This window comes from Fomitopsis serialis (genome assembly GCF_022376445.1).
Source record: "Fomitopsis serialis strain Sig1Antser10 chromosome Unknown B0H18scaffold_4, whole genome shotgun sequence".
Lineage (NCBI taxonomy): Eukaryota > Fungi > Basidiomycota > Agaricomycetes > Polyporales > Fomitopsidaceae > Fomitopsis > Fomitopsis serialis.
The window spans coordinates 968825-995716 of record NW_025954964.1 but is presented as its reverse complement, the minus strand read 5'-3'; the positions used below and the strand labels follow the sequence as shown (position 1 = coordinate 995716).

At 55.2% G+C, this 26892-nt stretch overlaps 8 protein-coding genes and 2 non-coding genes across 10 annotated transcripts; 4 read left to right on the top strand and 6 right to left on the bottom strand.

Moving 5' to 3' along the window:
- Nucleotides 1–437: 437 nt before the first annotated feature.
- Nucleotides 438–9008, bottom strand: B0H18DRAFT_1082344 (P-loop containing nucleoside triphosphate hydrolase protein; the record flags this gene model as incomplete). The annotated part of the gene is made up of 33 exons (XM_048031518.1): nt 438–587; nt 650–705; nt 764–1591; nt 1618–2181; nt 2234–2303; nt 2355–2394; nt 2445–2519; nt 2550–2858; nt 2909–3081; nt 3136–3194; nt 3246–3452; nt 3585–3690; nt 3741–3810; nt 3887–4036; nt 4100–4137; nt 4200–4350; nt 4401–4542; nt 4598–4739; nt 4795–4823; nt 4879–4930; nt 4987–5124; nt 5154–5288; nt 5328–5437; nt 5545–6145; nt 6199–6217; nt 6274–7128; nt 7185–7727; nt 7785–8011; nt 8113–8136; nt 8166–8225; nt 8360–8377; nt 8431–8819; nt 8903–9008. The coding sequence occupies 33 exons, from the start codon at nt 9006–9008 to the stop codon at nt 438–440; spliced, it is 6636 nt and encodes a 2211-aa protein (XP_047899265.1).
- A 518-nt stretch (nt 9009–9526) lies between these two features.
- Nucleotides 9527–11120, top strand: B0H18DRAFT_976601 (electron transfer flavoprotein alpha subunit). Its single transcript, XM_048044182.1, has 4 exons — nt 9527–9927; nt 9993–10579; nt 10615–10718; nt 10770–11120. Exons 1-4 carry the CDS (start codon nt 9701–9703, stop codon nt 10866–10868), a joined length of 1017 nt encoding a protein of 338 aa, XP_047899264.1. The 5' UTR covers nt 9527–9700; the 3' UTR covers nt 10869–11120.
- Nucleotides 11121–11259: 139 nt separating this feature from the next.
- B0H18DRAFT_t28 lies at nt 11260–11343 on the bottom strand. The gene has a single exon. It is a non-coding gene; the product is annotated as a tRNA-Asp (tRNA).
- A 65-nt stretch (nt 11344–11408) lies between these two features.
- B0H18DRAFT_976596 (FAD/NAD(P)-binding domain-containing protein) lies at nt 11409–13537 on the bottom strand. The gene is made up of 8 exons (XM_048044181.1): nt 13190–13537; nt 12922–13127; nt 12803–12874; nt 12382–12746; nt 12100–12258; nt 11945–12034; nt 11842–11892; nt 11409–11784 (listed from the first exon to the last, which is right to left on the bottom strand). Exons 1-8 carry the CDS (start codon nt 13264–13266, stop codon nt 11494–11496), a joined length of 1311 nt encoding a protein of 436 aa, XP_047899263.1. The 5' UTR covers nt 13267–13537; the 3' UTR covers nt 11409–11493.
- Nucleotides 13538–13665: 128 nt separating this feature from the next.
- Nucleotides 13666–18085, top strand: B0H18DRAFT_976594 (NUC173-domain-containing protein). The gene is made up of 11 exons (XM_048044180.1): nt 13666–14465; nt 14518–15269; nt 15319–15553; nt 15614–15934; nt 15989–16327; nt 16383–16608; nt 16657–16773; nt 16823–17196; nt 17256–17463; nt 17516–17847; nt 17905–18085. Exons 1-11 carry the CDS (start codon nt 13746–13748, stop codon nt 18016–18018), a joined length of 3738 nt encoding a protein of 1245 aa, XP_047899262.1. The 5' UTR covers nt 13666–13745; the 3' UTR covers nt 18019–18085.
- On the top strand, nt 18071–20487 carry B0H18DRAFT_1101325 (uncharacterized protein; the record flags this gene model as incomplete). The annotated part of the gene is made up of 10 exons (XM_048032521.1): nt 18071–18398; nt 18457–18543; nt 18597–18638; nt 18689–18716; nt 18765–18926; nt 19012–19096; nt 19156–19361; nt 19414–19752; nt 19805–20110; nt 20173–20487. The coding sequence occupies exons 1-10, from the start codon at nt 18355–18357 to the stop codon at nt 20485–20487; spliced, it is 1614 nt and encodes a 537-aa protein (XP_047899261.1). The 5' UTR covers nt 18071–18354.
- Nucleotides 20488–20773: 286 nt separating this feature from the next.
- Nucleotides 20774–21641, bottom strand: B0H18DRAFT_1114347 (uncharacterized protein; the record flags this gene model as incomplete). Its single annotated transcript, XM_048033100.1, has 5 exons — nt 20774–20913; nt 20964–21047; nt 21106–21446; nt 21501–21529; nt 21585–21641. The coding sequence occupies 5 exons, from the start codon at nt 21639–21641 to the stop codon at nt 20774–20776; spliced, it is 651 nt and encodes a 216-aa protein (XP_047899260.1).
- A 216-nt stretch (nt 21642–21857) lies between these two features.
- On the top strand, nt 21858–21950 carry B0H18DRAFT_t34. The gene has a single exon. It is a non-coding gene; the product is annotated as a tRNA-His (tRNA).
- A 78-nt stretch (nt 21951–22028) lies between these two features.
- On the bottom strand, nt 22029–24866 carry B0H18DRAFT_976568 (plasma-membrane choline transporter-domain-containing protein). Its single transcript, XM_048044179.1, has 16 exons — nt 24476–24866; nt 24308–24417; nt 24110–24241; nt 24016–24053; nt 23782–23959; nt 23698–23724; nt 23420–23586; nt 23331–23368; nt 23204–23281; nt 23135–23144; nt 22999–23074; nt 22925–22944; nt 22772–22858; nt 22650–22715; nt 22512–22595; nt 22029–22394 (listed from the first exon to the last, which is right to left on the bottom strand). Exons 1-16 carry the CDS (start codon nt 24662–24664, stop codon nt 22249–22251), a joined length of 1446 nt encoding a protein of 481 aa, XP_047899259.1. The 5' UTR covers nt 24665–24866; the 3' UTR covers nt 22029–22248.
- A 129-nt stretch (nt 24867–24995) lies between these two features.
- B0H18DRAFT_976564 (phosphatase 2C-like domain-containing protein) lies at nt 24996–26838 on the bottom strand. The gene is made up of 5 exons (XM_048044178.1): nt 26680–26838; nt 26337–26608; nt 25564–26262; nt 25296–25508; nt 24996–25246 (listed from the first exon to the last, which is right to left on the bottom strand). Exons 2-4 carry the CDS (start codon nt 26547–26549, stop codon nt 25314–25316), a joined length of 1107 nt encoding a protein of 368 aa, XP_047899258.1. The 5' UTR covers nt 26550–26608; nt 26680–26838; the 3' UTR covers nt 24996–25246; nt 25296–25313.
- Nucleotides 26839–26892: the final 54 nt, after the last annotated feature.

The window sequence follows — 26892 nt, the reverse complement described above, 5'->3', positions numbered from 1 at the left end:
CACGGTATGTTCTGAGAACGTGTAGTGAACCAATCCAACTGCTGACCATATGGACTTTGAGAACGGGCTTACAGTGGTGCAACCTCATACGAGCGATAGCTTGGCCATAGCCTCAAAAAGGAACAGGCCGACACAGATTTAACATCGATTAGCCGGCGGCGAGTCCGTGTACGGTGTCACCAGGTGTCGGGCGCAGCTCACCGGTACATGTGTACCGGAGGCAAGTCGTTCGGAGACTTTTGGTCGTCTCGTCTTGGTAATTAACAGTGACACAGCGACGTAGCGGCCGTGTCACGTATGTCATTGTGGTCCAGATAAGTACATAGTGTCGACTTGCATCAATCACGCAGTAGAATACTAAGGATAGATGGGTCATTCGCTGCCAACACCAAGAGATCGCGGGCTCGCGCGTAAGTACAAAGATCGTCGTATTATATCTATCGCCACGGCGTGTCCATCGCACCTTGGGCCCTAGCTAGCCCTTCCAATTCCAATGCTCGTGCGTTACCATCGACAACGCGGTGGCTGGAGCCTCCTATTCTCGCACCGCACTCGGGACACGTTGAATGCTCATTCGCTCCACCACACTATGTCCGAATGAACTCGTGAGAACCAGCCCGGGCACTGTAGCTAGGGTAGAGACACTCACGTCTGCTATGACATAGATATGCCCGTTGGGACACTTGTAGTAATGTCCGGCATGAGCTATCGTTGCCACGACAATGGTGAGTGCATGTATTCCATGAGATCCATCGCAGCTTACCAAACCCGAAGCTCTTCACAACTGCGGTCAACTCGTCAAGGGAGACAGGTTGGTAGAAGGTATCCATACGAAGAGACCGGACGATTGCATCCCATTCCTCAACGATGACGCTTGTGCCCTGCGTGAAGTTCGTGGCCAACCATTCTTCTTCTGAAGTCCCAGCTCGTGCCCGACGATGCCGCTCGAGGACAGTCTTGACCATGACAGCCGCCGCTTCTTGCTTCGAGCATGCTCGCTCTGTCAGCTTCTCACGCAGTTCACCCATCTTCCCGCTCCGCTTCATCGTCTCCAAGTTGAATCGGAACTGCTCTAGCTCCACACGCATGCCCAGTAGAGCGCTCTTCGTGAGCTGACGATGGCTCTCGGACTGGGAGGCGATCGTCGAGGCAATATCGACATCTGCAGCGCAAGACCGAAGGACGAAGGAATTATACGTTGCCCAAGCACGCCGGTTCTCCGCTGGGTACGAGCTACGTGCCTGCAACGCTTCCAACCACACCGTCGTCAAATCCACGAGGAGGAGTCGAAGTGTGATTGACGTCCATATAGCCTCTACGACGAAGCGTTTGTCGGCTCTTGGCTGCGGCTGACCGACCCCCATGCGTGCGGAACGCATAGCAAACTCCTGCGGATTCCTAGGAGCATGCGCGGGATCCTGCGCAGCGGCGTCCATTTCCCTCTGATAGAGGTATGAGAATGATGCCTCCCAGGCATGTAGATGGGCAGAACGAGTGCTTGCGACGTTGACACATCTGTCATAAGCCCCGAGTAGCTTCAGGGTCACCTTTTTCCACGCCTGAGCTTCGCCCAAAAGATAGCATGCATGTTCTGGTTGGCTGGGTCGAGCGCAGCACGAGGAACGGGCGAATAGCGGGTTGAATTGAGCATTGCCGTCTGGTTCTTCTGGCAGATCTTGAGGGGTGTGGAGCGCTTGCCGACCGGTGCTTTCTGCGCCACTTCACGTAGACGGAGGATGGCTTCTTCCTTGGACACAGCATCGATGTCACTTTGAATGTGTCCTAGGGACCATGACATGTGAGACGCAACATTGTTCTCTAGGATGTCAAGGTCAGCGCGCTTGAAAACACGGCCATAGCGAGGAGCGGTGATAGCTGAGCGACACGTGGGGCAGGTCGGTGGCTTGAGGAAGCCGCTGGGTGGTGCCTGCAGTCCCAGCCATCTTCCAGTAGCTTCATCGCGCGTGTAGTACTCGTGCAGCGCGCAGATCCCATCCAAAGTTTCGACGGTGAAGACGTGCCCGCAGCCCGGAAGCGTAATGAGGAGCTCGTCCAGTGTTTCATTTGCGGGGTTAACCATAGCAAGTGTGGAGCCCATGATGAGGTCGACAACAGTGGTGGACTTTGCTTCATCGTCGAGACAGGACAGGCACACTTGGATCGAGCACTCTTCGCCGCATACTATGGATAGTAAGTGTCAAGTACTGGCAATGCCTGGTGTGGGATACATTACCTGATGGGCAGCGATGTCCGCATACAAGAAGTCTTTCGCACCGCTTGTCGCATGGAAGCCGAGCGCATACCTTTTTGGAGCAGTCAGAGAAAATAACCATTTACGTGATCGCAACACTTACTGAGCCGCAAGGCACTTGGCACATGTAGTGTGCACATTGCCTAGATGTATTGGATTAACCAGGGAGGAGATGATGATAGAAACGACGTACCATGTACAGGGCTCTTGGCACGGGGCGCAAGGTGTCGAACAGTAAGAGCGACAGTGAGCGTGCGGGCAGACCTGCCTACAGGGTTCTTTGCAATTTGTCGTACACTCGTGGTTCCGCGAGCAAGCTTTTCCACACAGATGACCACAGTACAGATTCTTCTCGCATGGATGTTCGACGTGATTTGTGCGCAGTACCACGGTCACGGAATCATCGGCCGCATTGAGGCGCTGACATTGAGAACACCGAGCTTTGCAGCTTCGCCCACAGCAGCCCATGATGCCGCCGCAGATGACCCTACACGAGACTCCCGCTGGATCTTGGGAGCACGTCATTTCCGCTTCATGTTCGCAACGAAGAAGTGGTTTTGTGATCTTCACATTGCAGATGACTTCGGCCAGCTCGTCGAGTTGGTAGCTTGAAATACATCGTTCAAATATACTCAAATGTGTGGCTGATTCGCTTACCAGTGAACAAAGGCCGCTTTGTGACCACAGGGCAATTCCACATTCTCAACGCGAGTCATGCACCGACCACAAGACGTGGCGCATTGCTTCATACAAGGGTGCCCGCGGACACATAGCCTGGTGCAGCGCTGCTCGCACCTAACTGAACGATGGTTGGGATCATCGGAGTGGCACTACATGACGTCCGCAGTCGATGCATGAGCAAATCATGAGGACTACGAACATACCTTGTATGGACAGATGTGACCGCATTCAAGACGAGTATCGCATTGAAGGAGGCAGCCGCCTGATATGGTTCAGGAAAGAGAACAAGCCCTTCTTGAAATAATGTGCGTACCATCCGGAGAAATTCGCGCCAGCTGCCCGGCCTTCGAAATATACTCCATGCGCTCCGGGTGCCGATGGCAGCGAACTGGAAAGGCGTCACCGACACACCCTCGTTGCTCAAGTTCGGAGATGACGTCGTTCCACATCGAGCTCTTGGATTTCAGATCTATAGTGTTTCCAAGGATATACAAGCCTTCACGCGCCCGAGACAATGCGACTGGATCAAGGTAGAAATCAGCCAGTTTGATTCTAAAAAAAGCGTTCCGAATACTCACCATTGATGCGATTCTTGGACTTCAACGTCGGAGGTACTAAACGAGCGAGGACACGCAGTGATGGGTGTGAAGACTTACTTTAAGAAAGCCTATATTTGCCCGATGAGCGGAAGAGTGGCCGTACACTGCTTCGTCTTCTTCTGCACCTCCTGAATTCCGCACAAGCGAGAGGATGACAATCTGTCACGACGCAATGAGTGCGTTGCTACGCGCGCTCCGCACCCGCTTACCTTTGCTTCTTCGCCTTGGAAGTTGTCAACAGTGCGGAGACGGACCTGCGAAGGATGAGAAAGTGCTTGACTTCATGGCAGAAAGCCGACTTACTCTTCGAGTGACCTTCACATGTTCAAAAGCAGCCGCGGTCTCATCTCCTGACTCTTCTCCTTCATGGTCGTCCAGCTCTCGCTGATCCCGCTCATCAATCACAACTACGACTTGGCTGGCTAGCGCATCGCGGACGCGAGCCAGTTGCCCAAGGTATGCACAGAGAACAACAATGTCACCTTCGGCAGAATATGGACCCTGTCTGTAGAGGACATGTACATTTAGCGCTTCTATTATCTATTAGCTAACTTGACAGCGCACTCACCTAAGCAAGTACATCACCAGGTCCTTGATGATAGACACCTAGGAAGGAGAGTGCAACTCTCAGAGTCAAGCACGAACATCGAAGATTAGTGACATTTCACCTCATAGTCATTGTATTTGCTGACTGAATCATCCTCCGATCCGTTCTCAGCGTGGTTATGAGTGAGGAAGAACACATCGGAGCCCATCCCTTGCACATGTGAGTGCTGTTTGACAAGTTCATGGTCCTCGAGCTTCGGGTACAGGGTGGTTCTGGATCCTCGTCAACATACGGACATGCATTCAGGCTCATTCAGGCTTACCGTATGAGATGTGAGATCTCCGGTCGCATTCTGCGCTGAACATCAATCTGTGACATATGGAGACCCGCGTTTGACAGACGTTCCATGAGAGACATGTCGAACTTATAGAGCATATTGCCACGCTTGTTCTCAACGGACAACGCTACAATGTTGTCAGAGGGTGGTCGTGAAGTCCGATGTTGCAGCCATCAACTCACAGAAATTGTTGAGAGTCGGGCGCAGCTGTAGAGGGTCGCCTATCAAGATGAGGTGTTGCACACTTTGCACAAGGCTTCCGAGTACATGAGCTTCGAGGACTTGCCCGGCTTCTTCGATCAACATGACTCGAGGTCCTATACCCTGAAAGCGAGATCCATGAATCAACTGAAACAGTGATCGATGACTGCCTTCGCACCTTCAGAAGGGATGTCAACTTCGCGGCACCTAGAAACAAGTGCTCTCAGCAATAAGTCCCGGTCGATCCATTCGGTCTACATACCAGTGGTCGTGCATCCGATGATGTCAACATTTCGAAGGAGTTGTCGTCGTGTCTGCAGATGCGCTCTTGAGCATGCTTCCTAAGTAAGCCATAAACCTTGAGACTCACCTCATCCTTTCCTTCATTGTATTTTGTCACGACATCGCGATGACATTGCCGAAGACGCTCGAACTCCATAGTTCTTGTCCTCTGCAGCAATACACGGACTTCTGACTCAATGAAAGAGTGGAAACGCTGTCGTTCGGCCTTGGAATATGCCCAAATATCCTCGAAACCTCGTCCAGCAATGCAGTCAGAGGTCGATCATGGTGCGGTATTGAAGGTATGCTAGGATGCCCGCACGCTTGGAAGAAGTCTGCTACGTTCCGAAAGTCTGTCGGTTGTATGGTGGTGGTGCCTTGACCCGCAGGCTGGGGAGGCAAAACATCTGGAGTTTCACCCGTACTCACTCTGATTGGAGACTCCGGCGCCGACTCCAAGGCATCCGGCTCCGAGTCTTCGACCACGACGTACATCCAAGTCTCCTCCGGCGGCAGAACCTCTACGTCGTCGTCGGCATCTAGTTCATCATCGCCGCGAGGCGCCATCACCGTCACCTGAGCAGAGTCGAGTACGTCCTCCTCGACATGGTGTCCAGAGCGGATGCCAGGTAGTCATATCGGTTACTGCTGATCGGGGCGGCGCTCTGTGCATTAGGTGTTTCTGCCTCTGTATGAAGCGGAGACGTATGAGCGCGCTCAAGGAAATCTATGTCGCGACCCGCTAGCCAGTGGGCGTAAAGGGAGGTGTCAGCGTCTTCGACACGGCCCCCTCGTCCAGCGACTCGCCAGGCACCCTGACCGTCCCCAGAATTTTCCAATTCGTAGAGTAGCGTGATCCAGCGAGGCGCATTCGTGAAGAATTCGAAGTGAGCCGGGTAGGCAAGCTGTATGTGAGACAACATGTCATCCGAGTCGACTTTTGTTTTCCAGAAGTCTAACGTGAGCTTCTTGATTTCCTCCTCAACATTTCGCAGTTCCCTGTAGTGACCAGCAAATGCACGATCAAGACGGGACTTGCCGGCTATCTTCTCCATATTCTCGATAGAGAACTCCGCAATGCGCTCGTCACCCGATCTTGAGCCGAGCCTCACGATCTTCTTCGTGATCCCAGCGTCGAGGACAGACCCCAGTAGGTGGTCCAACGCATGATTTGTGAAGGCGATCATGAGGATGGGGCCAATTCCATTCGCGAGCAGGACTCGCAAAAGCTGTACGCCCGTGTAACTCTAAATGGTGAGGATCAGCATAGTGTTGTCGCTTATGAAATGATACCCTGTACCTTCCCCGTTCCCGGTGGTCTATACATACAATGTGAATTAGTCGATCATCCTGCGTTAAAAACGCAACTACTCACCCTTGGATCATCGCCAGCTCACTTGTTAATGCCATCACCACCGCATCGGCCTGGCTGGGATCAAGGATGCTCCGTTCTCTCAGCAGCTGACGTGCCCCGGTTACAGAATCCGGATCCGTGACGGTGAGTTTCAAATCATCCACGCCCGCATCCGGCTGGAAGAGAGAGGCCAGTTGGAATGTGAAAGCGGGCAAGCGAGCGTACGCTGGCGGGGAGATCTTCGTTCTGCTGAGGAAGCCAGGTGGTCGGTGTACGAGGTAGTCACTGAACGGCACGATCTCCGGTTCGACGCGTAGGGCATCCAAGAATGGACGAACGGACTCGTACAAGACTGTTGCCTCGACGAGGAGTTTGACGTCCTCATCCTGAGCTGAATGCTTCAGTTCTTCGATTACGCGCAGCTCAAACTCAGCGTCGAAGAAAGCGACACGAATAGCTACACGATCTTGCAAGACGCCAGCGGACTCGACCAGGTCGCGCGTCGAGCTGGCGATCGTACCAAGATGCACGGCAATCTCGCGGTTCGGACGCTTCCAGATCAAGGCGACGAGACCTCCCTGTATGAGTCGTTTGCTGCTCATGTTTTCCCAGAACGTGGCGCGGGCCCTGGCCTGAGGAGCACGGGCGCGCCCCGGAGGGCAGTCCAAGCCGAGCCCAATGGAGAGACCACGGTGGTCCGGTGTGATCGACGCGAATGAGATGTTGGTGTAGATGTTGAACAGGACGGCTTCTTGACCGGCGACGTGACCGCGATATTTACCGCCACGCCGCTTCATGAGGTCCGCGAGACGCGTGTTGTGTACATTGGATGTCAAGTCATCAAGTACGAGCTGTATTGACATGCGAAGTGATGCACTGTACAAAAGACTATCAGTACATTCTCGAGAACCCACCGGCCACGAGTAACGTACATTAGCTCTTCTCGCAACAGGCGGAATTGTAGATCCAGAAGCCGCTCCATGCTTTCAGCCGGTAACGGGTGAGGAGCTCCATACAGGTTGGCAGGCAGGAAGGGCGGAGTTCTACAGATGAGTTCGTCGTGCGTGGGGGCGATCCGAATGTCCGAAATGTTAACGGAGTCATTGTCGTGACGTGGACCGTCTGGGCGGAGGTGCCCGGGTCCTTCGTATGCGTTTTCGAGAGCAGCCAATAAGCCCTCATTCACGGCTCCCGCAGGGGCAGAAGCCAAAGATAGCTGTTGCATCCGTTGCTGAATGCGCTCCACCTCGCCGACCTTACGCTCGACAATAGACACAAGCCGATCGACTTGGCTATTCAAATGCTGCACGATATGGTCCCGTGCCTGAGGAGATGTTGTGGCAAAGGGATCGTCGAACGTAGGGGGCGTAGACGCGATGCCGGTAGCCCAGGAAGTGGCCCATTGTCGCAGGGAGAGTACGAGCGAGCGAAGCGCGGGGTGTGCTACCAGTACGTTCTTGAACCGTGTGATCACCCTGCCGGAACTCGTCAGATAGTGAACAAAGCACGAGAATGGGATATTTATCGCTCACTCAAAGAGAACCTTCGCGAAAACTGCGATCACTTGGCTAAACAGAGGGTCTTTGCCGCCAGTACGAGGGGCCTGGGGATCCTTGAAGGATCTCCTGACATTGATGGCTTCTTCCATGCAAGACTGTACAACCTTCACGAAGTGGTCGCAGTGCTCTAGGAGTAGTGCATATAGTGCGCTAATGTATCTCAGTATGCGTAAGCACTGGCCAATATGTTCGACTACGTACTTAACGGCGTGACTGGCGATACTATTAGCAACAGAATCAGAGGAGAGATACTATCCGGCTTCCATCAGCTAATTGTTGGTACTGACATTGATGCACTTACCCGCAGCAAAGGGACGTAAGCTCGCTGGAACGACAGTGTCATTCTCTGGCTACCGGCCCAATCGACACATCCTCCCACGAAAGTATATCGTTGAGTCGTCGGAGGCCATTTCCCTGCCGTGATGCTCACATCTAGATGTTTAGGACAATGAGTGCATGGGCGAACTCACGGTACTCAGAGTAGTTAGAAGCAGCTACGTTGACATTTTTGTCAATAGAAGCAGCATCGTAAACAGCTGACAGCATACCTGCCCGTCTTCTGGTGACTGAAGTACACTTCATCAGCATGTGTGGTCGGCTCGGAGAGGCAATCGCTCACCCATTTCGCGTTGTTCGCGGACGCATTCCCTACGAGATTCAAGAAACTGTACATATCCAAGACATGGCGAAATCGGTAGTCATCAAACAGATATCTCTTTAGGTAATTGTGAACTTCGGATGGTCCGAGTTCTTTGGAAGGGTCTACAGCGAAGAATCCGTCAGTACTTCGCTCCGTCAGCCGCGCTAGGCCGCCTGCGGTCAACAAAGGTGCTACGGTGTCGACCGCAGATAAGGCTAGCCCTTGTGTTTGTCCTACTTGTGAAGTTTGCGCAAGCTTCGGAGATGGGACGTGTCTGTAACGGCATTGGAACCCATGCCTGCACTCCCCATCGGCCCAGAAAGCGCGACAGACGCCAGGGGGAGCGTTTTCGCTTCCTGAGTTCTGTGCTCCTCACCCAAGGAGGGAGACGGTCATGGCTGCACACAGAATCTCAGTCGCCAATCTACGAGTACTTGTATATGAAACTCACCTCGAGAAGCGGTTGCTCCGTCGTGGGCAAATGTGCAGGTATTACCTCGCCTACACCCGGCGCGGGTGTTGAAAAATCGACATGGTTCTCGGGCTCGTCCAGCCATGGTTATGCGAGGACGGGATGAAAAGCGGCGCGGTTCTCACCAACAGAGCACAAAGCTATATCGGCTTACCAGCGCTACCAGGAGCTCCCCAGAAAGCATATACAGCACGGCGGCTGCCTGACAATGCGGCACGCACATGGAGCCCCTCGTGTGTGATATTAAGGAAGATCTTCTCAGCAAGTATTATCGGCACGCTGAAAGGCCTCGTTTTCGAGCATAGATTGAGAGCCAATCAAACCTTGAGCCGCATGGAATGATTCTCAGCTACAGAAGACGTCCATAGATGTTGGAGATGTTTAGGTTTGTGAAGCACCATTGGCCTGGTGTCGTGGGGCATGTCTAGTGTACGTTAGCAGCGGCAGTTCAGCGCTGATCTCAAACGGCGAAGAGTTGACATAGATATAGCACATCGATAGCACATCAATAGAAACACTGCGGATACGATGGCGACAGTGGGTATAGCCCTAAGCCAGGCGCAGTCGGAATATGAAGGGAGACAGATGCGGGCGAAGATGACGGCTCAAGAAGAGGAGGGAGTTCGGTCGCAGGGGACGCGGCGACACGTGAGCGTGTAGATGCCAGTCGCGTCACTCGACTCCGTGGACCATCCGACTCCGAGAATCCGAATCCGAGCCCACCGTGAGCGTGAGCAGCCTGACTCAGCAAGGCTCTCTCATTGCAGAGCACCCATCATGCCCATGTTGAGAGCTCACTATCTTCTTGCAAGCAGGTCACTTTGCAGACGCTATGCTACTGTCCCCGGCCCTCACGCGCTGGTCTTCCTCGAGCATCGTGCAGGGGTCATCGACTCTGGCTCCCTGTCGGCTCTCACAGCGGCGCAGCAACTGGGTGGCGAGGTCACTGGCCTCGTTGTCGGTGGGCCAGATGAGGTCAAGGGAGTGGTGGAGAAGGCGAAGAAGTAAGTCATGAAGCGCGATAGTGGACATGATCCAGAGACGTCTGATTCTTGCGTGCCCGTGCTAGACTCAAGGGTCTGAGCACCCTCCTGCACAGCACATCCTCCCAATACGCTGTGCCCGTCCCGGAGATTGTTTCTCCACTCCTCGAGAAACTTCTCTCGTCTGGCTCGCCGTTCACGCATGTTGTCTCGTCCCACTCTTCCTCCGCCAAGTCCCTCTTGCCTCGTGTTGCAGCGCGGCTCGACCTTCCCGCTGTCTCCGACATTACATCCCTGGATCACGATAGCTCCGACAACTCAACAACGTTCACTCGCCCCATCTACGCAGGAAATGCTATCGCTACTGTCCGTGCACCGTCGTCGCTTCCCATCAAGTTCTTCACAGTGAGGTCCACTGCCTTCGCAGCGGCTCTCGAGCAGGACGCGCAAGTGGAGGACAAGTCTGTTGACCCAGTCGAAGTCTCCAACTCGCCCTCGCAGCATGTCAAGACCGACCTAACCAAGTCGGATCGTCCCGAGCTCGGAGCTGCGAGCCGCGTCGTCTCTGGTGGACGGGCGCTGAAGAACGCCGAAACGTTCAATGCAACCCTAGAGCCGTTGGCGGACGTGCTCGGCGCTGCGATTGGAGCATCACGAGCTGCCGTCGATGCGGGTTATGCAGACAACTCGCTGCAGGTTGGACAACAGGCAAGGTCGTCGCGCCAGAGCTATACATGGCTATCGGTATATCCGGGGCCATTCAGCATCTCGCAGGAATGAAGGATTCCAAGATGATTGTCGCTATCAACAAGGTAAGTCATGTACCATTACGAAAGGGCATGATGATAGACAGGGAACCGTAGGATCCGGATGCCCCTATATTCCAGGTCGCGGACGCCGGATTAGTAGCGGATCTATACGATGCAGTGCCCGAACTCGTGGAGAAGTTGAAAGCGCAGTAGGACAAACTGTGTAGTAATGCTGGTTGGGAGTTCGCACCCCTAGTCCTATTGGCCGCGAGTGTGCCAAGCCTATTGATTACGGTCGCGTGCACTTCGATTGCGGTGTATACGTACTGTATCACTATGACATGGAATACGTCGACCAATTGCAATACTTGAGAGCAAGCGAGAGGTGTCAGTCTGAGGCAATGAGAGCTTCTCCAGAGCTTATCCCCCATGTCTTAAGTACGTCATGCAGGTAGTCTAAAGGTGGCCCTTTGAACGCATGTCGCTTTACACCGAAGCGGTCCCCGACACTTGCACAAGCTACAGGCTGGTACAGTATGGTACTTGCGCATCATACGAGCCCAATCGTATTGATTTAGCGGTGCAAAACGGTTGCAAAAAGAACCTCCCTGGCGGGGAGTCGAACCCCGCTTTCGCGCGCACCGTACTAGATGACAGGCGCGTGTACTAACCGATATACTACCAGGGATTAACAACAATTGTACCCGGCAGTATATAATCAGCTGTGAAAAAGCGGTATCTAATCAGTTTTCCTAGCAGTTCAAGTCTGCATCGCAACCTGGTCTACACTGACGGTTCGAATCATTGCCAGTGGCACATCAGGAGGATTGACCGCAAGCTAAGGATGCGACTTCGCTATCTCGGCCAACCAACCAACTGCTCTCTCCGCCTCATCGGCCGGACTAGTCTGTGAGACCCAGTCCCACTGACTTTCTATCGCCGGTCCCAGTACCCGTAGATCATCTCCTTGGGGTCCATCGAATTCGTACATCGTTCCGGACTGATAGGAACCACGGAGGACGTGATTCGCGAGGGGCAGTCGTACATGCTCGTAAGTGAGCAATGCTTGAGGGAGCGTGACCAGAGTAGTGGAACGATGCCCCAAGAGATGGGCGAGGATGAATGCATCCTATGTTCATGGCAGTCATGAACGGAAATCATGTCGATATGCGCGGTAGGGACATACCTCTATGGCTTGTCCGGCACCTGCGCCTTGATGTGGGCTCATGCCGTGTGCCTAAGAGGCTGTATCAGAGGGCAGGATCACGCATCACAGCGAGGATACTGACTGCGTCACCAAGTAATGCAACCTTGTTTGATACGTACGTTGGTAGAGGGCGAAGATGGTGGATAGCCCATCGTGTGGGCTTCTCGATGCACTATCGAAGCCGTCAAACGTGGACACAACATCTGAACGTATACGTGCTGACCTTGAGCATTCCACGACTTCAGGTTCCCAGCCATCGTAACAATCCAGTAGCTCTTCCTGCGTGCAGTCAACAACCCATGACTTGTCGTATGTGGTACCTTCGAGTTCAGGGCGTGATGTGCAGGCAACAACGTTGACGATGCTGCGACTGGAGATTGAGTAGCTGACGACGTGCTATGGCAACGTCACAAATGACTCTGAGGGTTCAGTTGACATGACTGTAACCTGCCTTGCTTTTGCCACAATACTACGAGAACGTCACTGACGGAGAAATAATCCTCGGCCGACAATACATACCATCATTGGCGTCTCAACAGTCCTATGCTTCTTCTCGTCTTGACCTTTCAAGTGATCTACTGGTATCAATCCTCTGTAGACAATAGTCCCGGTCCATATCGGATCGATGTGCTGCAGTAGGTCTTTCTGGCCAGTCTTCGCTTTCTCTTCCAGCATTTGCTTGCGGATTGTGGACTTGATGCCATCGCACCCAATCAAGACATCACAGACTGCTGTCGTGTCATCACTGAAGTGCAGCTCCAGTGGAGCATCTGAGGAGCCTTGCGAGTAGGACAGTAGTCGCTTGCCGAAGTGAGCGACGCCGTCTGGTAGTGCGTCCACGAAGACATCCAGGAAGTGCGCACGATGGAAACGGATGCAGCCATCTGCGTAGGTCATATGTCTTAGACAAGAATCTACGAGAGACGCAGGAGTTACTTACATGGAAGTTCAAATAAGTGAAAGCGGTGGCCTTCCTCCGGCTGGTCGGATTTGCGGTAGTCAAATCCTACACCTGATGCAAGCTCGAGTACAATACAAACCACCATGATTACAACTCACCAATTGAAGCGTCGGGGGGAGCATGCGCGATCTGTGAGAACTTGGTGTCCAGTCCGAGGAGGGTTAGTATCTCCCACGTCCGCGACCACATCATGACTCCAGCACCAATCTCCTTGAAGCGCGCAGTTGCTTCATACAAATCCAGCTGTATGTCAGAGTGCTTTGAGAGGGCAACGGCAAGACATAAGCCTCCAATGCCTCCTCCGCTAGCATGGAAAAGACTCATGGGCATTGAGCCTCATAACCTATAAATATCAGCATAACGTACCAGATGGCAACTCGAAACTTTGGACCTGACATGGAGTGGAGGTAGCACAGAAGGATACCCTTGGAGTCTCTGCTCATTCGCCCCGGCCACTTAAAGCACCTTGACCAGCCCGCTACGTCCTGGGAATCGAGTGACGCAAAAGGGTGCATACGCCGCGAATAGGCTCCGGTGATAGAGTCACTGGGACGGGATAGATAGAGTTATGCACGGGAGATAGCTTGCCTACATTCCTGAGATAGAAGATAAAGCACAGATGGGGTTGCTTCGGGGAAGCTGTTGCCAAGTGCCCCGCTAAGTCGCATCGCACGGTACTGAGCACACCGCCTGCTGTGTGCATGTAAGTAGCAGAATGTCGAGCGGTCCATGTTGGTAGGTTAGCGCCCATAATTGTGGATGTAGACGCCCAAGATACAGCTGCCCCGATCACGACGTGATCAAGATCCCACTGCAAGATTTTCTTGCCGCTTGACCTGAGCCTGCAGGCAGCGTGCGGGCACTTTCTACAACGTCTGACTCTACGGCAATATCCTGTCTGTTCTGCAGTATCTCGTACACCATGGCGGACAACTTGGAGAACTCACTCGCCAAAATACGTCCTCATACTTCGTCCTCACTACCTCACCAAAAGACACCTGCGACCCTCCTGCACGCTCTCGAAGCGACCTTCCGCGAGCAGAACACCCAACCATCTCCTACCGCCTACTTTGCTGCTCTTTTGACCACACTCGAGGGTGTTTTGCAAGCGGCGGCCGCATCTGGACCACCGCTGGGCGACGGAGATGTCCTACCTGCGGTCCTCTATCTCCTTGCGCTGGTCACACCGCACGTTCCGCATCCTGTCATAAGGACTCACTTAGACACCACAGTATCCCTCACATCAGCACTGTTCCCAACGTTGGCTTCGCATGCACCGCCGTTGCGATCCCAGTTGGGTCTATACGGTGCGATCTTCCAGGCTCTCGAACGTCCGCAGCTAGAATTCCAAGGCCTCCGCCAATCTTTCAGTTTCATCCTACAACTCACGCTCGATCCGCGCCCAAAAGTACGGAGGAAGGCATCGGAGATAATCAAAGATGTCCTTGCGAACCCTCCGTCTCCGTTGCTCCAGCATCCTTATGCTCAGCGAGTAGCGGACTGGATTATCTCCGCTCTGGCTGAGGTGAACACAGGTGCTCCGGTCAAGTTCAAGGGGAAAAAGGTTGAGACAGATAATCCGGACACCACGATTCAATTGCTCGCATTCTTGCGCCCTGTGCTCCCCACATTACCCGCTGATGTGAGTATTCACGTTCTTTGCAGCATGTCTTGACTTGACCAGGGCCCGGTAGTCCCTTCCTTCTATAACATCATCCCTCCTCCTGCTCCCACGACTCGGGAACCCTTACCTTGCACAATCTGCGTACTCTATACTCTCGGATCTACTCAGTGCGGCCGTAGACGACCCGTCTAGTGGCATTCGAGAACAGCTTTCAGACATCCTCGATGCTGTCCTCTCGTCTTCCCCCGCCAAGACTGACACTGTGCTCGCGCCTATATGGGCGGCGGTCCTCGGAAATGCCATCCTCGCGCTTCAGGCGACTGACTCAGAGAGGAGTGCAAAAGATGTGGGCAAGGCGTGGAAGACGGTTTGGCCATTGCTCGAATTCCAGGATGCGGAAGCACGGAAAGCGGCTGCTCAAGCTCTCAGTCAAATCGGGCAATGCTTCACACCTTTGCTCATCAATGCAGCGCTTGCGGAAAAGGCTGGCCAGGAAAAGACGTCCGCCATCGGCAAGATGATTGCACAGACAACGAAAGCTCTTGACGCGCTAAGCTTTGCTCGCTCGATACCCGAGGTGCTTATGGTTGTATCGTCGCTCATCGAGAATCTGAGGTATCGCGGCGACTCGACTCGGAGGACCGCCCCGACCGCAGCCGAGCAGCTCCTCTTACCACTCATCGCGAAGGTGGGTGACCTCAGGATACAGAAGACTTTCGAGTACAAGGAGGCTGCCGATGCTACCTTGAGCACGGCTATGCGAGTCGTGGGCCCAGAGGTCCTGCTCAAAGCTCTGCCGCTCAACCTCGAGCCAGCAGACAGGTGAGCGATGAGTCCGATGCCCAGTGAAGTGGGACTGACCGGAGCACAGACAAGCTGGTCATGAACCGCGTGCCTTCCTCCTCCCTCTCCTCTCCCAGCCACATCCCTCGCCGTTGGGTCACTTCCTCGCGTATTTCGTCCCGCTCACCGAGCGCATGTTCGACCACCAACAAACTGCGGAGAGCGCGGGCCGCAAGTCCGAGGCGAAGGTCTGGAGCGTACTCGTCGAGCAAATCTGGAAGGGTTTGCCGGGTTACTGCTGGGGACCTCCAGATTTGCAGAAGGTAGAGTTCTATCCATCACCCGAGTGGCGGATGGCTCACTGAGGAATGACGTCCCGGTAGGCCTTGACACCAGAGTTTGCCCAACTTCTGTCACAGCTGCTCTACACTCAAGCTGAGTTGCGCCCTGCAATTCTTCGAGCACTCAAGACATTGGTAGAATCGAACTTAGCTATCGCTTCTGGGGACCTCGCCAAGCTCCCGGAATCGGTGCGGGCCGATACAATCTCAAGGGACGAGGCTGAGAAGAATGTGAAGTCCCTGCGCGGGCAAGCAGAAAGCTGGCTTGGCGTACTCTTCAATGTGTTCAGCAGCGTGGGCAGAGACTCGCAGGGTATGGTAGGTGATGTTGTCAGTGTATGGGCGGGGATCGCTGGCGAGCAGGTTTGTCGAACAGGAATACATACCGAGATCGATTTGGCTGATCCTGTCTCATAGGAGATCGCCAGGGCTTACATCAAGCTCGTCGACCTGTTCAAACAGAACCTGGCAAAGACAAGCAGGGCGGCGGGGCCAAAGGACGCGGAAAATATCACCGCCGTGACGCAGGACCTCCTCATACTCGTCCTGCCTTACCTGTCTTCCGTGGATGCTACGGCGCTCTTCGACCTGTGCCTCAAGAGCGAGGTGCTCGAGAGCAGGGACAACGGCGTGCAGAAGCGCGGATACAAGATCCTCACAAAGCTTGCGGATGGAGGGAAAGCGAGTGTGGACGCTGAGGCGGTGCTGCAGCGATTAGACGGGGTCGTTGACGGTTTGGCGGCAGCTGCTAAGAAGGTTTGTCTCGACGTTTTCCTGTATCCCGCGCAGTCTTAACTTCGTGAATCCTTAGGACCGATTCCATCTGCTTACGCGCCTTGCACTACTCATCCCGCCTGCACACCTGCACCTGCTGTTGTCTATCATCCCGGAGGCCGTGCTGGGTACCAAGGAACCATCAGAGAAGGCCCGTAATGCTGCGTTCGACCTGGTTGTCGTGATGGGCAAGAAAATGAAGGAGGGTGGTGTGGTCAAGCGGGGTGCAGTTGACGCCATGGACCAGGATGATACACCAGATGGTATGTACAAAATCTAGTAGCAAAATTGTTGTCTGACATTCGTTTCAGCCACTGCTAGTCTGGACGAGTACATGACGATGATCGCTGGTGGACTGGCCGGAGCGACACCGCACATGATTAGCGCGACCGTTACGGCCATCTCTCGTCTCGTATTTGAGTTCAAAGGTGAGCTACGTACGGTCGCCCAGCTAGTCCATCCCTAATATTCTATCAGATTCTCTCTCTGCCCAGATGTTGAGTGAGATATTCACCACCCTCCTCGTCTTCGTCACCTCGGCGAACCGTGAGATCGTGAAGTCCGTCCTCGGGTTCGTGAAACTCGCGATCCACACAATGCCGACCGACCTGCTGCGCCCGCATATTCAGGAGCTCGTCCCCGCTCTCCTCCGCTGGTCGCACGACCACAAGAACCACTTCAAGGCGAAGGTTCGCCACATTTTCGAGCGCATGATTAGGAGGTTTGGATGGGAGGACGTATACGCTTGTGCCGGCGAGGAGGAGGCGCGGAAGGTGCTAGTGAACATCAAGAAGAGGAAGGACAGAGCGAAGAGGAAGAAAGCTATGGGCGCGGAGAACGATGATGACGAGGTATGTTGACCGGTCTCATTCTGGTTATGCTTGCTGCTTGCTGATGGTCCCCGCCCCAGGAACCTGCGCCGAAGCGGACGGGTGGAGACGCTTTCGAAGACGTGTTGTACGGGAGCGAAAGTGAGATCGATGATAGCGATGACGAGGTACCCGCGGCTCGTAACAAACGGTCTGAGAAGTCCAAGAACAACGCGGGAGGGGCCCGTATTCGGATGGACGACGATGAACCGATGGATCTCTTGCGTGGTGCAGCGACTCGTCTTACGAGTGAGTACCCTGTCATCCTCGACCTTCGTATCTATCCTCATGCACAAATCAGATGCCAAAGGCGACAAGCGGCGGAAGCCAGGCCAGGATGCTACTCACTTTAAAACGGACGACGACACCGGCAAGATGGTCATCGACGAAGCGGAGGATGAGACGGATGACGGTGTGACGGCAGACGATGCTTACAAGGAGAGTTTGACTTCAGCGGACGGTTTCACTCGTGGTCCCAACGGACGCGTCAAGTTCAACAAGGACACGAAGAAGCGGCGGCGAGAGAATCAGGACGCCGGCGAAGATGTCGAGATGGGCGAGGCGGATACGGCTGGCGGAAAGAAGAACAAGCGGAGAACGGAAGCCAAGCTTGGACAAGAATTCAGAGCTAAGGTATGCGTCTGATGACGGTCGCGTCGCCCAGCTATTCGTTACTGATGCACTGCACAGAGAGCGGGAGGAGATGTCAAGAAGGGCGGTGTAGAGCCATACGCCTACCTGCCGCTGTCGCAAGCGGCCAAAAAGCAAGGACGTAAACACGTTGGAGTTGCTGGGAAAAGATGAGGTGGACCGTTCACAGTTGTGCTTGTATCCATTTTGTTTTCTGGGATCCATACGTTTTCGCAGTGCATCCGTACATATGTACGCGTCTCTGGATCCAAGTCTGAGTGTGTGACCGCCTCGCGCCCTGGATGCGGGGTAAACACGTGAGCGTGCCGCGAGTCCGCGACATCATCGCGACGCGCTCGCCGCGAACGTTGGTCGGAGCAGCGTGCTCCATCCTGTTCGGGCCCGCAGCCAAGGACCTTACGTCTCTTCCCTCATTGCTTGCATGCGCGTCCTACCATAGCCTCTTGTGCTTCTCTCCTACAATCTAACCTTGCATTGCATTCGACTGGCATGCCCGCTGGCTCACCAACGCCATGGTCATACTTCTTCATAAGGTCTGCAAAAGTCGCGGGGTTGTGTGATTTCCATGTTCTGAGACGTGGGGAGGAACAGATTATTGTTCAAATTCGTCCTCAAAATATTCTATGGCACCATAGTCGTCGAGAATGCGCAGGTCATACCGCCTAAAGGCAAGCCCTGGTATGCGTGCTAAAGGCTGTCATACAACCCCATTGTGTTGACCTTCGTTGCAGCATCGTATGCGCTAACCACAGTAACTCGTTGACCGATGCCTTGTGAGTCTACCGACGAATTGCGAGGAGCTGCAACTGACTCCATGCGCAAGACTCCTGGTCACGGCCATTCCATCCAAGGTGTGTACGCCATACCAAGCTTTCGACGTGGCCATTGATAAGTAGCAGAGCCGAAATCTCTTGCGGCTCACGGCCAAGTCTACGCAGTTCGGAAAGAAGACATTCACCAGTTGGCTAATTGAGTCTGCTGGTACCGTCCCCATCAAGCGGCGTCAAGACCATCCCAATGGCGACGGGGACAACTCTGCTGTGATGCAGCATCTCATCGAGGTATGCTCACTCAGCTGATGCAGAACTCTGCACCGCCATGCTTGGCCCATTCTTCACCACATTCACGGCTGACTGGGCCCCTCAGGCTCTGGAGTGCGGAGATGCTGTCTGCCTTTTCCCGGAAGGCATGAGCAGGTACCACCCGACCATTGCTCCGCTCAAAACCGGAGGTGTGTAGTCTCAGCCGGGTTCTTGCTTTATTTTTGTTCAATGCCTCTCCTAACACCAGTTGCTCGCCTTGTCTCCGACGTTCTCTCGCGCAATCGATATAATCCAGACTTCGAGGTGTTCGTGCAGACATGCTCGATTACATACATGTACGTGGCACATCTGTCGCATCCTCGGTTTTGCGTCATGACTTCGTCCAGGCACCGACAGCACTTTCGGTCGGACGTGTTGGTGACATTCCACGAACCTTTGAGGTTCACTCCCATGGTAAGACAAGCAGTTCGCGCGGCGCGAGCCTTGCATTGACTTTATGCCACAGGACAACCCTGAACTGCTCGCTCCGATCGACTACGAGGAGATCCGTGCACTCACAGCGAAGATGCACCAGCAGATCAGCCTTGGTACGCTGGACGCGCCGTCCTGGAGGATGACCCGGAACGCGAAGCTCGCAGCGCGCATATATGCGCCTCTCGGGACGACGATGAGCTTGGGCGACTACGTTCGCGTCGTTCGGACGTTCCTGGAGGCGTTCAAGCTCGCGGAGAGATCTATATGCGAGAACCAGAGCGGGAGCGAGGGCGAGGTTGTGAACAACGAGAATAGGGAGGGTGCGATGCGGGAGGACGAGAAGATCCGGCAGTTGGGTGAAGATCTCAAGGTATTTTCTCAGCCTTTCTCTTTGAGCCCTTTGAGACGCATTCCTTGCACAGGCTTATCAGGACCAACTCGCACGCTACGGCATCAAAGACGACCGCATCCGTCGGCCGCTCCCAACGCATGTTATTCTTTACCGCATCGTCGTGCGGCTCGCCTGGTCCGGCTTCCTCTTCACCATCTCCCTCCCCGGCCTGCTCCTCTGGCTGCCCGTCTTCCTCACGACCTTCGTCGCCGTCTCGCGGTTCAAGCGCACGGGCCCGATCTGGGACACCTGGGACGAGATCGCGCAGTACAAGCTCATCTACGGGCTCCTCTCCGGGCTGTGCGTCTGGGGCGGCGCGACGCTGCTCACGCTCCCCGTCGCGCCGCTCACCGCGCCCTCGTGCCCGTCGCGATGTGGATGGCGCTCCGCTGGCTCGAGGACGCGATCGCCGCGTTCCGCGCGTTCGCCATGCTCTGGACGCTCCTCCGGATGGGCCAGAATCGCATCTGGGAGCTGCATGCGGTGCGCGAGCAGCTGCATAAGCGCGTGATGGATATGGCGGTGAACACTCTGGGACTCCCACCGGATCCCGAGACGTACTTCGCGCGGACGGGAGGGAAGGAGAAGGGAAGGGTGCGCGGGAGGTGGGCGAGCAAGGCGAAGTATTTCTCGGTCCGCAGGAGGAGGAAGCGCGACTGGAACGAGACGCTGCGGTTGTATGACCAAGTGGACTACCCCGAAGACGAATACTGACAGCATTTACCATCGAACTTCTCTGCACGGACGTAGTTATCTAAAACGATATAATGGAATTGCTTAATGTGTATATATGTGGAAGGGCAGGGACAGACGGCAAATGGAACAGAGCAGGTCGTCCAGGACTATGTAGTACAGTAAATGTGAGAGGAGGGTGGGATGTCAAGCCAAGGCGAGTGATGATAGGACTCTGCCATGCGTCGGAGCGCTGGCTCATGAGACGTGATGGAAAGACACTTTCATGGTCGTGGTCGTGAACGTCGTGACCGTGTACGCAGGCAGCTCAGCCCTGGATCGGACGGTATGCACGTTTGCCTGCAGCCCAGCGGTGGCCCTTGGTGGCAGAGATGCCGGTAGTGATGATGCCCGCTGTCGCCAGGACACCGACGATCCAGGAGAGGGTGCTGAGGACGTACGCGGTACCTGACAAACCTTCATTATGTATCCCGACTGCATATGAATTCTGAACATACCAGGACGGGCCCGCTCGAACGACGGGTACATGGAGAGGCGGTAAAGGTGGGTCACGACAGCGAAGGCGAGGACTTCGAAGGCAACTATCCACGACGATCGACCCGTCAGGAGATGTCCGAGGCACACAGCGCCGTCACGCACCTTGGAACGCTGCGAGCCACGCAACCATCTTCCAGATTCTCCTCCGCCTCGAGCGGGTGCTCACGCCGAACATGAGCGCGAGACACGCGACGACGCCGAAGCCAATGCCGAGCTCGGCGAAGTAGTGCGCGGTGCTCCATACCATGCAGAACGTCTTGTTCTCCTTCTCGCAGTTGTCGACGACGCGGTTGGGGAAGGGGCGGCACTTGTAGTCGGTGTAGGCGAGGCGGCTCCCCTCTGGGAGGCCGGGGACGGTGATCACTTGCCTATCGCACCGCTTGTTGAGCCCATACTGGACGGTGACCTTGGAGTGGAGGACTTCTGGGTTGTTCACGATGAGCCTTCAACGCTCAACATCAGCCTTGCGCAGGGCGAAGTCAGCGGAATGGGCGAACCAGTCTGGCCGGGTGATGGAGAAACCATTCTGTGTGGATTTAACTCGCGTTAATGCCACCGTATTGGATACGATGCCAGCTCACCAAAATGACCGTGGCAAGGACGGCGAAAAACGCGATAACGTAGGATGTCTTGCGCATGGTTGGTGGTCAAGTCTGGGGCTCCTGGGGGAAGAGGGAGAGCAGACGAACTAAGCACAGTCGGCGAAGCTCGCGCCTCGCCTGGAGGTCTTGCCGCACGCCCAGAATCCAGATCCGACCGCGCGCCCGCCCCACAACCGTGACAACGTCATGCAAGCCGCGCCGCAGTGGCTGTCTGCATCTCTATAAGCGCGCACGTCGGCAGCCCTCATAACGGTTCCCATCGATTAGTGGTCAGATCATCACGTTGTGGCCTGGCGCAAGCTGGACGAAACCGTGGAGACGGGGGCTCGACTCCCCCTGGGAACATACTTTTTGGCCTTTTCGCTTTTTCGAGCAAACCTGGAAACAGCATAGCAATCTCGACGGAGACGAAATGCATGCATTATGCCTATAGTGTGGGACCTTGGTCCGGCTATAATGTTCACTGCACCGCCGATCGTCGAGTGCAAATGGGCCGGTTCGTGGTATCCAACTCTCCTGGGTCTCCTGGGAGGATCTAAGCAACCAATGCTGACATTGTCCAGGAAGTATGTGTAGGCAATAAATCGTAAATATCGTATGAATCCGCTGCTGCCAATGGATGGCCCCCAACCAACGCCCACTTTCACACCCTGGGAACGCCCTGTACAACCTGTGGATAGGTCGATGCGATGAGACTAAAGAGTGCAGGCGCACGGTACGCCAGGACTTGTGGGTCCTCGCCTAGCCAACAAAGCTGCGTGATACAACTACTTATCAGCGTGCGCGACACTTTGAATGAACGGAGGGGGCGCACATAGTCGAGACGCCTGCTTGGATGACTGACGAGAGCGTCATCACTGTCACATGCGCTTGTCAGCGGGAGGAAGCACAGCCGAGAAGGGGAACGCACTGCATGCAGGCCGATGAGGAAGGCGAACAGAAGCACCGGCGCGGTGTACTGTCCGTTGTCGTTGTATGATGGATGCGTGTCTATCCAATAGCGCGTCAACACGAGCCATCCCGATGGAAAGCAAGATCACACACAGCGCAGATACAAGTAGGCGAATAGCGAGCAGATCAGCCCAACCGCGTAGGATCCCCAAGTGAGGGCTATCGCGCAAGTATGGTCAGCGTCCCTGCAAACGGACTGAACCAATGGGACTTACTCATGCCGACAAGGGAGTCATTGACCAGGGCGTCGATCCCCCGATCCCGCAAGAGGTGCCATGCGCTCTGGGCGGCCTGCAGTATGGCTTGCCGTACAACGCTGTCATAGCAGGCGTCAGCATCCTGTCTAGCGACATCATGCACAGACACACCGATCTCAATGTACGCATATCTACGAACAAAAGAGAGCGATTAGCCCCCACATCGAGAAGGAGACTAGCGTTACCTATTGAAGTACTGCACCAAGCCCTCGATGCAGCCAACAATGCACTCCGCACAACAAGCCAGGCACACTTCCACCGCTGCAAGCACGCCGCTGCGGGTTAGCCAGATTCCGATAAGTAGCACAGCGCGACACTTACGATGCCCGTTCTCGTTGGCGTTGTTCCGGACGGCATTCAGGACCAACCTTACAATGTCGAGCAGGTGACAATGAGCGAGCCAAACGCGATGGAGCCCAGGGAGAGCGTAGAGGCGCGTCCGAAGGAAGACAGAGTCGGGTGGCGCGGCTGTGGCGTTGTGAGTGTCGAGGTAGGAGAGATAGTAACGACGACGGACCATCATTCCCTGGTCGCGCGGGCCGAAGTAGTACCATGCTACGATCCAATTTTAGTACAACATCTTCCAGAGACGACGCATGTACACACAGCCGAAGGGCCCACCGGCGAGCGTGGCTAGGGCGACGTTCCCGATGACCTGGGAAGTCCAGAGGTACGAGAAGGTTGCGTAGAAGATGAGGCCGGCGACCTTGCCGCTAGAACAGGAGGAACCGGAACCACAAGCTAAGGCAGTGTCAGTGGACGCGGCATGAGGACTACATGGAAGCGGGAATGACATACAGGGGTTTCCTGGCGTCCACTTCGCGTAGCTAGTTTATGTTTGGTGAGCGCGATGTGCGAGCACGTTAGATTCGTGTTGTACCCACATGGCGATTACGGAGAACGTATACCACCTTTCCAGGAGAGTCAGGATATTGCCTCTGGGAAGATACACGGCGCAGCCCACTTACACACTCCACGCAGCCTGGACGATGAGCGCGATAAATGCGACTGTGTACACGCTCCAGTGGTGTTTCGCTACGTCCATGACGACCTGCAGGAGCAGCGACGCGAGCGGGATGCGTGCGCGGTACCCGAAGTAGGCGAAGATCGAGAAGAGCGCAATTATGGTGAAGATGATCGCTCCAGCTGAAAGCAGGAATGTCAGAGTGCGCCGTTTGTGGAAGTTCACGTGGAGGACATACACCAGTAGCGTGTCGTCCAGTAGTATACGCATATTCCGCTGTTAGTTGTGGTGCACGTCAACCCGTGATGCAGAAGAGGCATTGCAAGACGTACATGTTCAGTGCAATGGATAGTATCAGTGTGAAGTGCATGATAAAACGCGTGAAGTAGCGCGTGAGGATAAGGTATATCGTGGACAGCACAAGTGCGGCCGCTGTGATGAACAGAAGCAGGATCACAGTGTGACTGGAGGACACATACAGAAGTGAGCAAACGACCGCGCAGCTATGTAATGTTACAAGGAGTACGCACTAGTTGAGGGTAACACCCGTGCCCGTGTTATCTCCTACTCCACCTCCTAAACCGCCATTCTTGACCCATTCGTTCAGGGCGATGCCTGAAAGCACAATGAACCCGGCAAACTAGTACTCCAATATTCAGTACGATCGCTGCGTCGACATGTTGCGTGCGAGGGCTAACCTGAAGCAAGAAGAAAATCAAGAACAGAGGGTCGTTTATCCGCTTTCGTGGTCGGAAACGATCGCCCTCGTATGGCGACTTCTGGTCTCCGTAGCCATTGGGAGGAGGTCCCGCAGGAGGCGCATATTGCGGCGCGTAGTTAGGCGTTGGTCCTGGTGCGTACGGCCTACCCTTGTTCCAATTCGACATACTGGTCGTGAGTGCAGAGCAGGCAGGAGCGGAGATGAAGCAAGGTATATGCGGGCCCAGGTAGAAGATCGCCGGCGCGGCGGAGGCTGGTCGTGGTCAAAGTCGTGAGGGCGTCGAGCAGGGTGCTGGACGCAGGGAAAGCGCGTGCCTTCCAGGTTGGGTACGGTTAGGAGGCGGACTGGCGGCATGGTGGTGGCCAAAGGACGCGCGCACGATGACATCATCGTCCAGAGCCCCGACGCCCATTTAGGCGACCGCCGTTCCTCGATCAGCAAGATCCAGATCGTCTCAACGCCCGCGCCGGCGTCACACCGCGTCACCGCGAACATAGAGCCTGAGCGTCACGCAAATATAACCATCCCATTCCGTCACCTACATACATCGCGTAGCCACTACCGTACCGGCCGATTTAGTGACACCCCTACAATACAATTAACTACATCTTGTCCTTGGATACGTGTGCGAGCGCATGCGAAGCCCTGGGATCAGCAATGGAGAAACGAGACACGAAACATCGGAGCGGCACATGAGGGAAACCACGAGTCGCGTGAGCTCATGCACCGCGCAGGGGAGGAAGGACTACTAGCACGAGGTCAGTGAAGGAACAACGCGCGAAACGTAGACAGCATACTCCGGGTATCCCGCGGACTCACGGTCCGTCGTGCTGTTGCGGCTCGGTGGGGATCGACTCTGGTGGGTTCCGGAAGCGAACGACCAAAACCGTGACATTGTCGGTAGAATAATTCTTGTATGCGTAGTCGAGCAACTCCTCCGCTGCTCTCCTTGGGTCTGTGATGGAGCGCACGAGCTCGCACGCTCTTTGGTCATCGACTACATCCCACAGCTTGATAACCGGGGTTAGGGTCGCATGGAGCACCAGAGGAAGGGACATCACGTACCCCGTCGCAGGCCAGGATCAAGAACTCGTCTTCTTCGTTCAGCTCCGTCTCCGTGGTATACGGTGCACCCACGACGAACTCCTTCATCGACGAGTCGCCCAAACTCCTTGTCACCGCCAGCACGCCATTCACCCGCCCGCTCATAACGAAGCCTCCAGCATCCATGATCCGCTTCGCCTCTTGCCTATCCGAGCCCTTGTGATCATACGTCAGGCGCACCGCCCGACCAGCGCGGCACAGCACGCCCCTCGCATCGCCGACATTGGCGCAGTATAGCACCCGTCGCACCGGCGAGTTGTGGGGTGGTGTCCATGCATCGTCCTTTTCGTCCGTGTTAGCCGTGCTCGCCTGCGAGGGCGGCGGGGAGGGTTCGTGGCCGCTGGGCTTGAAAAAGTTCTTGATTCGGCTCGTGTTGCTGACCTTTTGATCTTCTGCCTCTTCATAATCGCTGCTGACATCCTCCAGGTGCAGGTCTTCGAGCGCCGTATCGATAGGATGAAAGTCCGACGGTAGGAACGTCTGCCTCCCATCCGCATCCTCAAGGCGGAGAAACGCGGTTACCGCCGTGCATCCTGCGTGCATCTTGCCATCCGACTCCTCAGATAGCCGGGAGAGGTGCCCATCGACGTCGTGAAATGTCGAATTGAATGCGTCAGGGATGGTTGCCGCCAGATCGCGCCTAATCGTCTCGAGGAAGCACTAGGGGACGGCACGCGAGGTGAGCAGGTGGGGCGCCACCGCGTTGCGGCGGCGATGTGTGGAGACGGGCTCACCGTAGCAAAGTTCGCGCCGCACCATTCTGCTGCTTGCTTGCCTGCGTGGCCGTCGAAGATGGCGAAGAAGCCCTGGCCTCGTATACCGGCGAACGGGACGACAATGGAGTGTGCGTCCTCCATGGACCGTCGAGGGCCTTTCGAGTCGGTTACGGCGCATTTGAAGGACAGCTGCGCAGGGAGAGTGTCGTCGTAGTCACTACTCGCACGCATATCATGAGCCCCGCCTCAAAGGAATCATCCCACATTTACTCACTGGTGAGAAGAGTGGCCTGCAGAATGCACGAAGAGCAGCGGCCGGTCAGCGGTTAATGCTAGTCAGATGCGACGCTCGTCCACGTACCGGTCCCGTTCGTATTCGTAGGAACGGGGGGCATCCTTGCAGGAATTTCTGATGCGTGTAGCGGACTGAGGGAGGCGAGAGTTCCGTGAATACAACAAGCTGGCAGGACAAGGCGGGGGCGGGTGGGGTTCTTATGGCGGCGCGGTGGAGGAAGGGGCAAAGCAGGCGCCGACGGGCGCGCGTCATGGCACGTGAGCTATTGTCGTGTCACGG